This window comes from Petaurus breviceps, unplaced genomic scaffold (genome assembly GCF_028583685.1).
Source record: "Petaurus breviceps papuanus isolate PSGF00001 unplaced genomic scaffold, PetGlider_PUasm1.0 224, whole genome shotgun sequence".
Classification (NCBI taxonomy): Eukaryota; Metazoa; Chordata; class Mammalia; order Diprotodontia; family Petauridae; genus Petaurus; species Petaurus breviceps.
In genome coordinates, this window is record NW_027185887.1 from 406,620 (window position 1) to 425,222 (window position 18,603).

At 34.5% G+C, this 18,603-nt stretch overlaps 1 protein-coding gene across 5 annotated transcripts in view; it reads left to right on the top strand.

The window, feature by feature from the left end:
* The window catches only part of ZNF407 (zinc finger protein 407), a 667,606-nt gene that overhangs the window by 72,632 nt on the left and 576,371 nt on the right, over nucleotides 1-18,603 (top strand). For all 5 annotated transcript variants that reach the window (XM_069094963.1, XM_069094962.1, XM_069094964.1 and 2 more), the window contains exon 2: nucleotides 8,856-13,659. In XM_069094963.1, the coding sequence (XP_068951064.1) occupies nucleotides 8,925-13,659 (4,735 nt within the window). In that variant the 5' untranslated portion in view covers nucleotides 8,856-8,924. The remainder of the gene's footprint in view (nucleotides 1-8,855; nucleotides 13,660-18,603) is intronic.

The following is an 18,603-nucleotide window of genomic DNA, read 5'->3' on the forward strand; positions in this document are numbered from 1 at the left end:
GGAAATGGGTAAAATGTTACATGAATCTCAGTTTCTAAGCTATATAAATGTTGGTACATAGATACAATAACTGAGGAAATGGACATAGTACTTGATGAACTGAATTCTGTCAGTTACAATATTCTTAATATAAATGATACCAGAAGAGAAAAAGAGTTTGCCACTAAAATGGAAGGATAGCTCATGGAACTGTTTGGAAAGTTGAAGTGACATTGAAAAAAATAAAGATGGGAAGAACAGCTAGACTAAACCAAATATACACAGAGGAGTGTGGAATAAACATAATTTGGAGGGCATTGAATAAATTTTCTGGGCATCTGAAAGAAGGGAAAATCCTGAAGATATGGAAAAAAAACATCAGACTTTATTGTTACAAAATAATAGTGACTGAGAAAATATCAATAACTACTTATTTGCCTGCTTACTTTCTCACTGTAACAAAATTTTTATGAGAAGAATCATCTACATATGCATCAACAAAGACATCCATGTTGAAGAATTGTTATAGGAACAGGTTTCATAAATTAATACACCTTTTTTATGACATGCTGAAAGGTCTGGTGATTACAAGATTCCACTGTGCTTATTGGTTGATTATAACAAATCATCTGATTTGGTAGAGCAACATTCAGTCTTGGGAGCTTTATTACAACAAGCTTCCCATGCATGTGTCAAAATTATATAGGATTCTTTGGAAGATATAACAATAGAATTCATCTAACCTTCTCTTTGTTAATATCAAGTGAAGGCTAAAACCGTGAGATGTATGCTTGCCAAAGATACATGCAAGATGTATGCTTGCTACATGCAAGATTAATGTACAGTAGAATAGGAATTAACCTATAGCTGCTATGTCCACTATATATCCCTCCTGTATATTACATTGTGCTGATTGTATAAAGCCTGAGAAAACTGTGGTAAATCCTGCTAAATGAAGTCTATAAATCTCAAGAGAATTTATCCTAATTATTCATAAAAAAAGAAACCAAGTGAATGAAGAATGCTTCTTCAGATTATGGAGTATAGTTGGAAGCCTCTAGAGGAGGTAGAAGAGAGCGGGGCTGCATTGCCTTTGAAAAAACTGTACAGTTTCAGTGATCCCTATACTTCTCTCTAAAACAGAAACCCATATTTTCTCTTTTTTAAATTAAATTTTTTTTCAGTGAACAAACATATATTTTCTTTCCTTACCTACTTTCCCCTGCTTATGTGGGGAGGAGGAAAGGGACCTATTTTAACAGATATGCATAGTCAAGCAAACTAAATTTCCATATTGACCATGTCAAAAAATTTGTGTCTCATTTTGCAGGTTTAATCTATCACCCGAAAGTGGTGGGTAGCATGCTTCATTGTTGGTCCTTTGGAATAATTGTTAATGATTAGTTGATTAGAGTTTTTGTCCTTTGAGGCTCTTAATTTTTATAGTATTTTTGTTACAGTATAAATTATTCTCCTGGTTCTGCTCACTTGATTCTGTATCAGTTCATATAGATCTTTCTAGATTTGCTAAACCCATCCCTTTCATCATTTCTTATGGAATAATAATATTCCATTACATTCATATACATAATTTCTTTCTTTTTAAAGTTTTATTCTGAAGTAAAAAACCCCAAATGAGCATTTCCATACATATAGCATATGTATTAATACAGAGTATTATATATGAAATCATGAGTCTCCATTTAAGTCACATTTTGTAGGTAAAAAAAGCATAATAAATTTTGTATTTTCAAAACTATCCTGCTTGTTTGTAATTTCTTCCTAACTTCCTTCTTTGAGTTAAAAAAATTACAATTATCCTCGTTTTATTTTTTAATCAGTATTGCTAATCAGCCCACTTCCTTGTATCCGTCTTTTCCCAGTTAACAGAAAATGAGAGGAAAAATCCATTTAGTAAATAAGCATTGTCAAGCAAAACTAATCCATCCATTGGCCATGTCCAAATATGTATGTCCCTACACCTATGTCCATCACTTTTTTGTCAGGGCGTAGGTCATGTTTCATGATAGGTCCTTTGAAGACAGTCTCCAGCAGATACTATGCTCAGTGCTTTGATTACTGTTATTTATTCTTTCAGAGTTGTTTTTTTTTAATTTATATTGTGGTTGTCTTTGTTTTATATTTTATTTTATAGGACTTGATATCCTAGTTCTTCTTCTCCCTTCATACTTACTACTCCCAATTTTCTGAAATTATCTTTTGTCATTTCTTATGATGTAATAAAACCTTCTTATGCCACATTTTGCTCATTCTCCAGTTGTCTAAGAGACAATATAAAGAACCTTCTTAGATTCTAATTACTTTTTTGATTCTCACTTTAAACCCTCATCCCCAGCCCCTTTCAAATTAAGAAATTTGTTTTTACTTTTGTTCTCGCCCTGGTTTTATCTTATCTTCCCCTTCCCTGTCCCCACTGTTTTCTTAGTTGAGTTTAATGTATTTGTAAACCAAACTGCATTTTTTTATTTGTATGTGTGTGTGTCCCCTGTATGCATTTCAATAAGAGTGAGTTATCTGATGCTCACTCACCTCATCCCTTACCCATGTCTCTATTCTTTTTCTCATGCACTCCCCATATAAGAAATAGCAAGTCCCACCCTCTTCCTCCATTCTTCACTAGTCTGTGTTTTCCTTCCCTTCTTTTTCCTCTCTTCAGATCCTCAAAACAGAACCAATCCTTTTACCCAGTTACCCCATGTACTCTGTTTCATATTTAACTCCCACGATATCCTTTTAAGCCATTAAAATTCTGAAGGGACATTTCTTTCTCCTTTTAGAATGTTATCACTACACCAGCTCCTTCCAGTTGCTCAAATATATTTACCTTTCAAGGTTTCTCTGAAATTTTGTGTTTGTATTACAGAGTTGTTACTTAGCCTTAGTTTTCATCAGAAATGCTTGAAAGTTTTTTATTCTATTAAAGATGCATTTTTTTCTTCCTGTAGGATTATACTAAGTTTTTGTAGTCTGTTATTATTGCTTTTAAGCTCTCCTTTGACTTTTTCAAGGTCTCTTTGGGTTTATAAATAGGTATTATAGGTATTATGTCATCCTGAATGAAGTTTTTTGGTTCTTGAAGTCTTATCTTGATGCTTGTGGTATTTTTTCTTTGAAATGAGAGCTCTGGAATTTGTATTGATTGTTGGTCCCCCCTTTTAATTTACTCTATTGTTCTCTTAGATATGGGCAGTTTTGCATTTAGGATTTCTTGAAACATACTGTCCAGGCCTTTTTTTTTTTTGAACATAATTTTCAGGGAGTCATTTATTCTTTTTTTTTTTTTTTTAAAGCAATTGGGGTTAAGTAACTTGCTCAAGGTTACACGGCCAGTTATTTCTGGGTGTGATGCTGAGTATCTGAGCCCGGATTTGATCCCCCCAGGTCATCCTGACATGGGGGCTGGTGCTCTTACTCGCTGAGCCACCTGGCCACCCCTATAAGGACGTAAGGTTATATCTAAAGTCTTTTTTTTTTCTTTCTTTGTTTTTTTTGGAGGGCAATTGGGGTTAAGTAACTCGCCCAAAGTCACATGGCTAGTAAGTGTGTTAAGTGTCTGAGACCAGATTTGAACTCAGGTCCTCCTGACTTCAGGGCTGGTGCTCTATTCACTGCGCCACCTAGCCGCCCCTGAGTCATTGATTCTTAAATTTTCTCTCCTTGATATGTTTTTCATGTCATTTGTTGATAGCTGATGTCATCTTACATTTTCTTGTATTTTTTCAATCTTTTCGTTTTGTTCTGCTGATGTTTCTCACAGTCTCATGGAGACATTGATTTCTATTTGGTCTGTTTTAGTTTTCAGGTATTCTATTTCTTACCACAGTAAGTAAGACTTACCACACTTTTGGCTAAATTATTTATTCTCCTTCCATTTCTTTCCTCAAGAGTTTTTTTTTTTTTTTTGCCTTTTAGAGGGCAATTGGGGTTGAGTAACTTGCCCAAGGTTACACGGCTAGTTTTTGTGTTAAGCGTCTGAGGCCGGAACCAAACTCAGGTCCTCCTGAATCCAGGGCCAGCGCTTTACTTACCACGCCACCTAGCCGCCCCAGGAGCTTTTACTTAATTAAAAAAAAATCTCTTGCTTCATTTCTTCTAAATTTTCATATAAGGCTTGTGGAAAATCTGTTTTTCCCTTTCATATTTTTTCCTTGTATTTTTGCTTTCAGTTGTTATGGTGTTAGATTAACAGTAATTTTTTTATACTACATAGTGTTTTTTATGATTTATTCATCTCTCCCGTTTTAGTTCCTGATTTATGGATTTGCTTCAGGGCCACACTGTACTCCATGATGATCTTTTGGGTGGAGTGGTGAGACCTGTTTGGTATAATTCTGAGTCCCTTGGCCTGACCTCCTTCTTGTATCCCCACTCTGTTCATCTTTGAGATTTAAAATGTTGGATTGGATCTTCAAGACTCTGGTGTTTTTGGATAGAATGTTAGGGACCTCAGAGACTGCAGCATACTATAGTGCCATACTGGTTGCTCTCCCCTTCCCTGGATGTCCAAGTCCACCCTGGGGGCTCTCTCAGGTACAGAGCTTTGCAGGTTACATGTATCCCATCTTACTTTGTTGAGGGGTGGGAAAAGGGGCATATCTCTTGTTCCTGGGCTTCTGGCTGACTTTTTTTTTTGTACTTCTGGAGTGGAAGAAGTAACTTACTATAATTTCTCAATCGATTTATTTGTCATTATTTGGTTTGTGGAAAACTTCAGGGTTTTGCTGGAGTAGGGTTGGGGGATCTTGGCAGCTCATCTCTCATTCAGGTGGCATCTTAGTAGGAAATCTTATTCATATACCACAGTTTGTTCAGCCATTTCTAAATTGATGAGCATCCCCTTAATTTCTAGTTACTTTCTGTCACTAAAGGAACCCTATAAATTTTTTTTATATATAAGACCTTTTTTATATTCTCAGATTTCTTTGGTGTATTTTGACTTTTAGTGGCATTGTTTGATCAAAGAATATGTAGAATTTAGTACTTTTGGGGCATAGTTTCAAAATGATTTCTAGAACAGCTGGGTCAGTTCATAGTGCCATCAGCATGTGCCCATATTTCCATAGCCTTCCAAAATTGTCTTTTTTTTTTGCAAACTTTGCCAATTTGATAGGTGTGAGATTGAACCTCAGAATTGTTTTAATTTGCTTTTTTCTAGTTATTAATGGTTTGGATCATTTTTCATATTGCTGTTTATAGCTTGAATTTCTTCTCATGACAACTGCCTGCTTATATCCTTTGACCATTTATCATTTGAATATACATTTGAATCAGTTCCTTATATACTTTGGAAATGAGACCTTTATCAGAGAAACTTGCTGCAAAGCTTTTTTTCCAGTTACCTGTTTCCTTTCTAATCTTAACTGATTTTTGCATAATTTTTTTTACATAATCAAAATTGCCTATTTTAACTTCTTTATCTGTTTTTATCTCTTTTCTGGTTATGAGCTCTTCCCCTAGTTTGTATCTGAAAAGTAATTTCTTCCTTACTCCTCCAATTTGCTTATGATACAAACTTTGTGTTTTCAGCAGTTATTTTTCTGGTTGCCCTTTATGTTTGTGAGTGATAAGATAATCCATTCTCCAAAGAATTAAAGTTGGGGCAGCTAGGTGGCGCAGTGAATAGAGTACTGGCCCTGAAGTCAGGAGGACCTGAGTTCAAATTTGGCCCCAGAACTTGACATACTTATTAGCTGTGTGACCTTGGGCAAGTCACTTAACCTCAGTTGCCCTGCCTTCCCCCCTCCAAAAAAAAGGGAATTACAGTTGGGGGTTACCCAAAGTGTAATGGAGACCCTTGTGGTAGATATAATGCGGGTTTCTACATATTACCTCAAAATATTGTTAAGGAGAAGCAGTAAGTTATATAAAGAATGTCATCAGAGAAATGCATGCCTAAAAAATAGTGTGGAATGGTCATATCTAGAGAGCCAGAAATAACCAGAAATAACGATGGACAATCTTTATGCTTTATTGGTTTTCATATAAGGTCAAAAATCTAGGTGAATGCTGTGTAGAGCATTTATGGGAGGATGTACACAAGAATCTCACAGGATCAACTGTGATCTGTATAATTTGAAGGAATAGCCATGTTGGTAATCTGGTATTGGTAGATTTGTTGATCTGTATTGGTAAAGGAGATTTCCTTCCTCAGAACTCCCTTGTCAGTGAAATCATGAGTTTGATTAAAAAAAGTAGCTTATCTAACCAGTTAAAAAACAATAGCTCCAAATTATATGGTACAATTTATAGTTGATAGGAGTTGTGCTGTGGGAGAGATCAGTGTCAGCTGGATTCATCAGAGAATGCTTACTAGAAGATGTGGAACTTCAGATGGGCTTTAAAGAGTTACATTAGGCTTTGAATGGTACAGTGGATTTGAATAGATGAAGATAAGGGGAATAAGACTTTATAAGGTGAAGGGGAAAAAGAAAGGTATGGAGGCAAAAGAGCAGTTGAACATAAGAGAACATCATGGAAATTGACTGAAAAGGGAAGGTACACATTGAATTGTAGTGGGAAGTCAGGTTAGGGCCTGCTGAGAGTGCATAAGTTGCGTAGGAAAGGAGAAAAATTAAGATTCAGAGTAGCCAGCTGGGAGGAGATTACAGTAATAGAAATATGAAGTTGATAAAGGATTGTACTAGAATTGTGTCAGTTTAGAACTCATGACCATATATGTAGACTATCGGAGTAGCTTTCTAGTGGATCTTCTGGTATTTTCCATCTCTTCTACTCCAATCCATCTTTAATACTGTTGACAGACTTTTCTTGTGTGTTAATATAACTCCTCTGTTTAAATATTCTTCACTGGCTTTCCATTGCAGAGCTACCAAATAAAGTTCAAAATTTTGTACTTGGAATTCAGATACCTCACAGTCTGGTACCACTCTACCTTTTCAGCTTTATCTTATTACTCTCTGAATCCCATATCCCAAATTCATAGACTCTGTTATTAACTGTTCCCTTCGATTTCCTGTCCCAGTATCTTTGTGCTCCTTATTTTCTATGTTTGGGATGCTCTCCTTCCTATTTACCTATTGAATTCCATCAGGAAAATGCTAATTCATTTACTTTCTCCTCAATGAATCCTCCCTGTTGGTAAAGACGTTCTTGTACTTGCTCCAAAGGATTTTTTTTTTTTTTTTTACTTGTCTTAGACTTATGTTTGTATGTATAACTGTGCATTTTAGATGGTTGTCTGCCTCTGGGTTTTTCCCTTAAAAGCACTAGGAGGTCAGGGACTTTTCTCATTTAAAGTTTGTATTAGATCCTCAAATCAGTTGTTCCTTAGTATACTAATTGAATTTAAAAATTGAAATGAAGTGGAGATAAAGGAATGGATATGTTTTGTGAGAGGAACTGATAGAACTTGGTTAGAGATTAGCTTGGATATTGAAGGAAGGGGGCAGCTAGGCGTCTCAGTGGATAGAATGGAGTGAGGAATACTCATCTTCCTGAGTTGAAATCTGGCTTCAGATACTTACTAGCTGTGTAACCCTGAGCAAGTCATTTAACTCTGTTTGCCTCAGTTTTCTCCTCTGTAAAATGAGTTGGAGAAGAAAATGGCAAATCACTCCATTATCTTTGCCAAGAAAATCCCAAATGTCGTCATGAAGAATTGGACGTGACTGAAACATATGAGAAATAACTACAACAACAACATAAGGTTGAAGAAAGGAGATGAGCCTGGGAAGTTGGGAGGTTGTATAGTCATTAACAACTCCAGTGTGTGTGATTGAGGGGTGGGGAGGTGGGATGAGATGTGCATACCCACATGTAATTTATGGTTGAAATTAAGGAGTTTGTCTTTGGACTTGTTGAGTTTGAGGTGCTGAAATCCCATTAGCCAGTTGGAGATATGAGAAGCTAACATTGAATTTATAGATTTGGCAGCTATCAGAATTCTTAGGTCAGGGTGCTGACCTTGTAAAAGGGCAAGCTTAATTTGATATATATATATGTATATATATATATACATATACATATACTTGACAGAAAAGAATTATAAGTTCTGAGGAACATTCAGTTACATGTTCATTTTGGAATCTAAGTTTGTATTTTGAATTAAAATTTCTATATAAAATAAATGGAAAATAATATGATTTAAATTAAATAATGTAATGAAAAACAAAATCAATATTATGGATTTTAAAAGGCTTTTGATTTAAAAAGCATTTTTTATCAATCGTTTTCCATTTATTCAGTTCTTTGAAATCTTACTTTACCTTAACCTTCACCTATGCATACAGTATTTGACAATGGCATAATGATTGTTAGATGAGGAAATTATTAATTGACAATTGAAAGGTGAAAGACTTTCCTCTGAGGAAAGGAGAGATGAATGTGGAACATTGGATATACGTAAATATGTTAGCTTGGTTGGTCACTGAGATGTTTATGAGACAATTATAAAGGTTTTTACCCTAAGGAAAGGATATAGAAAATATGAATCCATTGCAGTTTGCTGACATATGACAGAAAATTCCTTTTTTCTCTTATTTTTAAGGGCAGAACCAAAAATATCCAACGTTTCAATTTATTATAGTAACAGAAATATGAGATAAAAAATACTTTGAGTCCCCCATGAAATCGAAAATTGGGGTTATTTTCTGAGGGAGAGACTTGGTGATATAGTTCTTTCAATTTCGACTTCCCAACTCTTTCCAGGAAGTACTTCATATATTAGTCAAAGCTCATATAAAAAATGCAAAGAAATTTCATTGTGACTAATTTCATGACATTTTAATCAAGAGGCTCTAAAGTCAGCCACCATTAGTGGTGACTTCAGGGTTAATAAATGAGTAGGTTCTTTTTCTGTGTGCAAAAGACTAATAATGGACTTACTTATTTTATAGGTGTTATATGAAAGCCAAATGAGGCACCCTTGACACAAGAAACGTAGCTTCCTGAGCATTCCAGTAAGGATGGATAGAGATAAAAATCCCAAGAATGAAGAACATGAAAATACAGAAACTAAAGCAACAAGAGATTTCAGAAATTCTATTCAAAATGCAGATTGTATGACCTTATCCGATCTAAAATCAGACCTTTCCTCAGATGAAGCACATAGAGATCTTAAGAAGACAAAAGAGAATGGAATAAACAAAAGAGGATTTTCTGAATCTTCAAATCCTTTAAATGCTGATGTGGATGAAAATACAAATGAGCATTTTCCCAAACGAATCAAGCTGGATGTCTCAGAATACCTTAAAGCAGAGGAGAATGATCTTCAGAGTTCAGTTACAGCAGTGGGAATCACTGTAGATAGTATACAGAAGCCCTTATCAAATGAATTCCCAGATGGTGACACATGTCTTCCAAATTTATTGTCTCCTAATTGTGACCTCAGTGTTGCTGATGAGGCAGCTCCAAAAATACATGCAGAGAAAATGTATATGGAAAATGTTGTTTCTCTTGATCCTAAAAATATGTCTTCTCTTCACTTGGAAGAAATCAGTGTTAGCTGTACAGTAGGAGATATAGATTCAGTTTTCAAATGTAAAATATGTGATCAGTTGTTTTCTACTTGTTCTGATCTAGAAAAACATTCTGAAAGTCATATAAAACATTCTAAAGAGCTTATCTGCCATCAATGCAGTCACAAAGCAGAGAATAGTTCATCCTTACATGCACATATCAAACAAACACATGGGCAGCAGAGTATCTTTTGTTGTGATCTTTGTGGTTTTCAGTGTGTTGAAGAAAATCTTCTGGATGCTCATTTCCTTGGCAAGACACACCTTCGACGTCAGAACCTTGCTGCTCGTGGGGGATTTGTCCAGATACTGACAAAAAAATCATTTTGTAAAAAACAATATACGACAGACACAGAAAAGACAGTGAGAGTAAAATCTAGAGCTTATAAGTCGAGAAGTAGGAATGCTGATTCAAGAGGATTAAGAAATACTCAAAATAAACTTGAGGTTTTGAAAGAAAGCCTTTCTAAACCAAGTGGTGACAATGAGCTTTTTGTTGAAATGATGCCATCTAAAAATATATCCTCGGAAAACCTGAAGACTTTTGAAGAAGAAAAAGTTATTTCACTTAGTGTAGAGAGAAATATTGAAAGCCAGGAAAAAAATCTAGGTCCATTAATAACTTCGGAAGGTCTTTTAGATAAATTAGAACCTACTAAGAATGACATACGGACAGTTCATAGTATTAATGCAGTGAGGAAACTGGAAAGAAAAAGACCTGAACGAAGTGTTTTAATGTTAAGCTCTGGCTTTAGACGAAGAAGTGGATCTTTTACCTTAAAAAGTCAGGCAAAGAAAAGACTTAGTCTTTTAGGAATTAGCAAAAAAGGCAAAAATGAAACACACAGGACGTATATGAAACACCTAAGAACTCAGATGAAGCCAAGTGATGCAAAGTCAACAGCTAAGCAATTAGAAACTAATAATGATGTTGACAGTTTGTGTATGACTACCTCAGAAACCCAGGAATTTATTCAGACTAAGATGAAATCTCACCCTCTATCCTCCACACAACTTGACTCTTTGATAATGAAGCCACTTTCTGGTCACCAAATGTTCTGCACTTGTACCTACTGTGGCCATATCTCAGAAAACAGGAACAATTTGGAAATACATGTGAAAAGATGCCATGGAAGAGAGGTAAAATTTCATTGTCAGACCTGTGATTATTCTAGTTTGTCACAAGAAGACTTAGATAGACACTTGAAGAATAACCAGCATCAGGAGGCTGAATGTATATTTACTTGTCAGTGTTGTTCATTTATTTCTGTGAATGAAATAAATATTAGAGACCACATGAAGGAAGAGCACAATCTGAATTTTGCTTGTTCTCATTGCAATCGATTCTTCCTATCTGGCAAAGACTTGGCAGAACATGAAACCACTGAGCAACATACCAAATTATCAGTTCATTCAAAGAGTACTCAATCAGTTAGCAATGCTTTGACTTTACAAACTAAAACTTTAATTACTTCTGAATTAAATGATAATAGAAAAGACTCCATTGATAAAATAGAAAAAGCTTTTCAGGAGGATGCCCATAAACTCTCTAAATTGAGCCATGGAAGTGAAGTAAAGCATTCTACCTTGAGTAAGCCCCAATTTCAATGTAAGAAATGTTTTTATAAAACAAGGTCTTCTACAGTACTTACTAGACATATAAAGCTTCGGCATACTCAAGACTATCACTTTCTATGCAAAGCATGTAATCTCTATTCCTTGAGCAAAGAAGGAATGGAGAAACACATTAAAAGAAGCAAGCATCTTGAAAATGCTAGAAAAAATAACATTGGTTTACGTTTTGAAGAATGTATTGAAAGGGTTTGTATAGGTGCAAGTGATAAAAAAGATGAGTCTAATATTTCTGGGAATGGAACAACTGAAGGAAATACGGAAAGTATGCAGTTACAGACATCATCCTGTTTTGAGACAAAAATGTCAACTAATAAAGAACAGTCTAGTGAAATCACCAAAGATGGTGAATTAGCTTTTGCCAATACCCCAAAGAGAGGGAGACCTAAAGGGAATATTTCAAGGACGTGTTCTCATTGTGGTCTTTTGGCTTCTAGTATTACAAACTTGACAGTTCATATTAGACGGAAACACAGTCACCAATATAGTTATTTATGTAAAGTATGTAATTACTACACTGTAACTAAGGGAGATATGGAACGCCACTGTGCCACCAAGAAACATAAAGGACGTGTAGAAATAGAAGCAAATGGAAAACAAGGATCAGATATTATTGTTTGCCCTGAAGAGAGTGATCTTGAGTCTTCTAGGAAGATGACTGCCAGTCCAGTAGGTCCTTTAGATGGAAATGTTAGTAATGCTAATGAGTCAGTTGAATTAGATAATACCAGCTTTGAAAAATTGTCAGTAGAACATGGAAAAAGAGTTGAAGTAGAAGTTGAAAATGTCCTTCATTCTTTAGATCAACAGGGAAATGAGCATCTTACTGACCAAAAAGAGTCAATACATCATAAATCAGAGGACTTAATTCAGGAGGTTGAGAAGAGTGCTACAGTTACAAATGAGAATAAATGTATACATTGTGAGTTTGTTGCTCACTCTTCTGCTTCTTTAGAACTGCATGTAAAAAGGAAACATACAAAAGAATTTGAATATTATTGCATGGCATGTGACTACTATGCAGTTACTCGCCGGGAGATGACAAGGCACGCAGCAACAGAGAAACATAAAATTAAAAGACAGTCTTATATTAGTTGTTCTTCTGGGGATGAAGGAAATGTCACAGATGTTTCTAAAAAAATCATTGTCCTACATGAAGAACATGAGCAAAATTCTAAAGAACTACAAATAAATTCTGACGAAGCAGGATATACCCTTGATATAAGTGCATCGGATATGGCTAAACCTAGAAGAACTGATGATTGTCTTCTCTTAGATGAGAATACCAATGTAGACATTTCCAATGTAATCTGTACTCCTGATTCAGTAGAGGTTGAGACTAGGGAAGAATATGACCTTAAAGAAGATCATTCTATTGTTGAGACATTCCAGCAACCCAAAGAAAAAATTGAGAATTCTGAGGAGATAGTACCCTCTAAAGAAACTTCCACTAATGACTCACCCAAAATATGTCAAAGCCCAAATCAAGGAAATCTGGATTTAAATTGTGAGATAGCAAAGAAAAACCAAGATGCAACAAATGATGTGAGTGGTCCAGATATTCATTATCAGAAAACTGAGGAAAATTTGAGTGAAAGCAGAGGAAAATTTGATAGTGAACAGGCATGTACTGAATCCGTAGATGGAGGACATCAAACTGAAAGTAATTCTTCAATTGTCCTAAGAGCAGCAACTGAGCAGTCCAACCTTGAAGAAGATAGTATAAACAAAGTTGAAAATATTCATAGTTCTGAGGATGGCAAAGACTTCCAAGAAGAATCTGTTGTGAGAGAACCACTTATGGATTCACAGTATGAAAATGAAATTATTTTGGAAGGGGAATGCCCAGAACCTAACACACAAGAATATAATGAAGCTTTTGAAACTGTTGGTATTGACGATAAAGGGAGGTCCATATATATGTTTGACCAGTTTGATTCTTCTATTGTAAGAATAAAGAACCATGAGGATGATGACTCAGCAGAGCCATCTGAGGAAAGTTTGATAGCTGGAGTGAAAATCAATGAGTTACCTTTCAAAGACCCTATACAAGCTTTAAAAAAGAAGAAAACTGAAGGAAATTCCCTTATTGAATCTACTCGTATACGTTGTGATGACTGTGGCTTTTTAGCAGATGGTTTGAGTGGACTAAATGTTCACATAGCTATGAAGCATCCTTCAAAGGAGAAACATTTTCATTGCTTATTATGTGGAAAATCATTTTATACAGAAAGTAACCTCCACCAGCATTTGGCTAGTGCTGGTCATATGAGAAATGAGCAGGCCAGTGTGGAAGAGCTTCCAGAAGGAGGAGCCACTTTTAAATGTGTCAAGTGCACAGAGCCCTTTGATTCTGAGCAGAATCTATTCCTTCACATTAAAGGACAACATGAAGAATTGCTTCGGGAAGTGAATAAATATATAGTGGAAGACACTGAGCAAATCAACCGTGAGAGAGAAGAGAATCAGGGAAATGTTTGCAAGTATTGTGGAAAGATGTGTCGAAGTAGCAATTCCATGGCATTTCTAGCACATATTCGCACTCATACAGGTATGTCTGTTTTATAGCAAGCACACATTTACCTATACATACAAATGAATGCTACATCTTTGTTCCTGTCCAAATATATGATCCTTAAACATTGACTCTCAAGCAATTCACAACATTGACATGGTCAGAAAGGCATTGGTGATTCTGCAACATATTCTTAAGGTTATGTAATCACTGATAGTTCTCCCATGGGCAAGTTTCAAGAGATACTTTTAGTTTTTTCAAAAAGTTTATAGTCTCTTTTAAAATTGTGTTTTGACCAGTACTTAGGTTTTAAGGTACATGGTAAGTAGTATTTTGTATTTTTGGAAGACATGTTGAACGATTTTGAGAGAGATATTTTGAAGAGTGGTTATGATAAAAAATTATTTACATTTTGAGGATTTATAATATCCAAAAGATGCTATGTTGGTTCCTGGAAAATGTAACTGCTGGGCAACAAAGTTCTGCCTTTAGGGAGTCAAAAATCAGTCATTGTTTTTTTAGAGCTAATATATAAAGTTGATTTGATTTTCATGAAGGTAGCACCTAATTTAGTTTTCTGTGCTCTGTCACACTTAACATTCCATTTTTATGTTTAATTTTAGGTGGAAATTTAAAAACATTTTTGTGGAAAATGCATAAGTCACTATTCTAAATTTATGTAAAAATTCACTGCTCTGTTTCTATAAACCTGCCATACATTCTTTATTTTAAATAGACAGCTTTTCTAAATCACAGTGCTCTGCTTAGACAAGTGGTGTCTCCATAGTTGAATTTATGAGTGGATTTGAATAATAAATTCACATTTCAATGAACATATTTTCATTAAAACTGTAAGGTTTATTTTACTGTACTTTTAAATAATGGCTTATTATGGAAGTTATACTTTAAATTCATGCAGTATTTGAAACTTAGTGCATGGTTAAAAGGCAAAAAAGGTAAGAAACTATTATTATTATTGTTATCATTATCATTGAAGATAAATATTTTCATTGAAGAAGTGTGGGACAATATGCATAAAACTGATGTAGAAAAATATTGATGTTGTCTTTGAGACATCAACTACTTTGGCTCACTGGTTGAATTTGTTGGCACTGTTCTTTTATTCTTTTTATACCTCTATCAATATCATGTTTGAATGTTAGATTGTAATAAACAGTTCACTTTTGGTTGTGATAACGTCTGGGAAATAGTCTTGTTCACATGGGTGGAACATATGTATCAACTCTCAATATGCTCTCTTAAGGCAGATAAAACTGAATAAAACTAAGAGGAAGATGCTAATGGAGCTCTTTTTAGAATTCTTTATGCAACTGTCTGGTCAAGACATGTTGCTTATAATTGATGTGTCCATTACTTGAATTCTCTTGTAATTATAGTCAATAAGTCTTGTAAATGTGTTAAAGCTCACTAAAAGCATACAAATTCAAGAACAGAGTAAGGCTAATAATTTAAAATAATCAATGTAGGCATTTCAGCACTTAATTTCCCTTGTGTGTTGATAGCTGATCATTCTTAATCCATTAAGATTTATTTAGTCGTTTACAATGCAAAATAGGTTTGCACTGGTCACTTGTGCCATTTGAAAATGTCCACCAGGTTAAGTGCAGAATGTAGTCCATTAGTCTTCCTTGACTATATATATTAATTGCATTTAAAATCAAGTTAATGTGGATGTGAAAGTGAGGTAACTATCAATATATGACAAAGCAACCTTACTTATATAAGTTACATCATTGATTGTAACATTTAGTAAAAGTTAGCATACTTTTTAACATCTTGTTTAGGTCTTATCAGCAAGTATATTTTTATTGTGCTTTGAAATGGCTCCTAAAAGAACAGGATTCCTAAGTACAGAATACTAGTACATTTCAATTTTGCAGGTTTTTTATTATTTTTAGTGCTGCTGAACAGATTTTTAATCTGAGCTCTTTTCTCAGAAAACCTTAATATGAATTGCTTTTCTGATGCTTTGCTTATGTCCATGAAATAGTAATGCTAGGACTGTTATTAATGGTTAACTGGAAAAGGGCTTACTCTTCCAATCTCTGTTTTCATATTTTGTGATTTACTGTATGTTTTATGTAACCTTTTTTCCCATCCTTAGCACAATAAAAGCAGTGCTGTAAGAAACAAATGGATTTTGGTCATCGAGAATACTGGAGGCAGAAAGAACTCTCAAGTCATGCTGGGCATTTGCTAACTGGAAGGAACTAGTTTGACCAGAAAATGCAGTTTGCTATATCACATTTGCGTTTGGCTAAGAAGAGTTGCTGGTCACTTTTCATCCTCATTTTCTTATTTATAACAGATCATATTATGTGTTTAAAAAAGTACTTGTTAAGCTCTAACTATATGCCATTTACTGTGGTAAGCACTAGGGATACAAATAGAAAAGTGAGACAGTCCCTGAGCTCAAGAAACTTATCTTCAGTTAGCAGAAGACCATACATAGGGGAAAGTGATGTTCAGGGAAGAATGTTTTGGTTTGAGAAGTCACAGGGCTAGTTAGAAGAACAATAGGATAATCAGTTAACTGCCCTTTCCAGGAGCAATGGGCATGCTTATTTGATTACAATTTTTAGAGTAAGAGATGGAAAACTGGGGATAGGAAGAGGATATCTGAGTTTGTTGGATAAGCTACTATTAAAAAGCCATTAAACTGAGAAGGGAAGACCATTTTTGAGATGATATGATATTAAGAGCTACCACAAACTGACAGTGAATTTTTAAAAACTTTCTCAAGCAAGTATTTTAAGGTAGTTCATTTTATTTTTTTATTTTTATTTTGCCTTTTGGAGGGCAACTGGGGTTAAGTAACTTGCCCAAGGTTACATGTAAGGTAGTTAATTTTAAAAGTTTGCTGTTGAAGGTTATTTTGCCTGTCCCGTTTATCAGTAAGTTAGACATTTATCTGAGGCCAGTTCACAGTTGACCAATTTGATTTGGTTGAAGCATCTTGAGGGCCTTTACTGAAAAATCTTAAAGGCATTGTAGTTTGGTGTGACTCAATTAAACTTGGCTTTTCTTTTTAAATAGTCAACATTTTAGGATCATGAGGAAGTTTGAACTGCCATTATTTTGGAATGATTGTAGAATTTAAGCTGGCTACTTGTCTCCAAAGAGACTGACATTTTTCATTAGAGTAGCTTGAATAATGTGTCTTAATTGAGTGATAGATCATGTGTTCTCTTTGGGCTTGACATCTTTAAAAAATTTGTATAAACTCAGCAGTTTAGAATGACTAAGATTTGAATGGTTCAGAAATGCTGCATTTAAGATTTTGGTTTATTTTTAGCTTTTAAGTCTCTTTGCGATCATTTGGCTTAACAGTAACAGAATAGGGGACAGATATTAAGAAAAAAAAAGGCTTTGCCCTGACTGTTTGTATCTCTTGTCTAGAATGCTTTCCCCCTATATTCGTGCCTCCTAACCTCTCTGGCTTCCTTTAAGAGGGTTCAAATCTCACTACCTCCTGTAGGAGGCCTTTCCCAGTCATTCTTGCTTTCTCTCTGAGAAATAACTTTCCATCTACTTGTATTGAGATTACCTTCCATCCACACATATATCTTGTATACCTAGTCATTTGATTTTCCCCCATTAGAAGGTGAGCCCCTTGTGGGCAACAGCAGTATTTTTGTTTCTCTTTGTATTCTCATTGCTTATTATAATTGATGGCACATAGTAAGCACTTAATGAATATTTGTGGTCTGAATGACTAAGAAATTAAAAAAAAACCAATTAGCAAAGATTTTATTGAAAGCATAAAATCAGTGAAGTCTTGAAAAGTAGCATAGCAAAAACTTAATGTGGGAAATGCATATATTTAACAATCATTTATATATATTATCTTCTTTAATATTTGCATTTAAACTATGTGTAAAGGTTTGATTAGAATATTCACAGCAAGACTATAAATAAATTGGATGCTAATAGTTTATTTTTTTTAATGGAGGTCTGTAGCTCAGTTGTTCCATCCAAAAAATAAGTACTAGCTGTAGATGGTAGTATTTGAATTTTCATGGCAAAGAAATGGAGATGTTAGCAGATAGTCAACTCTGAATATGAGAAATAAAAAATAGTCAAGGCCTCAGTGATTTCTGGATGAGAGCAGTCAACAGAATAATACATTTATGTATTGTCAGCACGCCGTAGCAATGATCACTTAAGACCTGACTGAGCTGTGGTTTTTCACAATGGAGTCCTGTATAGTAAATGGAAAACAGCAAAGGTCTTGTATAAGACTTTGAGACACCAACAGGAACAGGAACAAATATGCAATTATATCATTATATGAACAAACCCAAAATAACATAATTTTAAATTCACGAGCTTTTTGAAATCTGTTAAGTAAACTTAAAATACAAATACTAGGAGAGCTTTAGAGTATCTAGCAGGAATTTAAGCATTACTAATTATACAATTAGTATTCTAGTTCATAATTTGGAATATCAGCTCTAATCATTTTTTATTTAATGGGCAGGTAAATTGTCTCTCTTCAGATTTATTTTATTTCAGTAGGCCTGCTAAAGAATTCTATGTTGAATTGAAATATCACCAAATTAGAGATGTATTTAGTTTTATCAGGATCATTTAAATAAACTGTGGTTTTTCAATGTGATTGATAAAATGTGATTGCTGTGAGCTGCAGTCTCAACCTGCTTTTGACATTTAAACATTTAAAGCTGACTAGATATAACCATTCAGGTGCTAAATATATTTTACATCTACTTCTAACAGTAGAAATGGAAGTATTAAGAGATCTGGCTTCATTGTCATTGAACTGTGAAATATTCAACCTTGTCTGCCTGTGCTTAGTACTGTTGACTTTTTTATTTCTGTTAGAAGATTAAAATTAAATGCTTCATTTTTTGTCAGCTTTTGGGAATTAAATTGAAATTTAAGACTCTTAAAATTTTTTACTGAGATCTTCAATTTCAACAAAGTATTCTTGGAGGATAT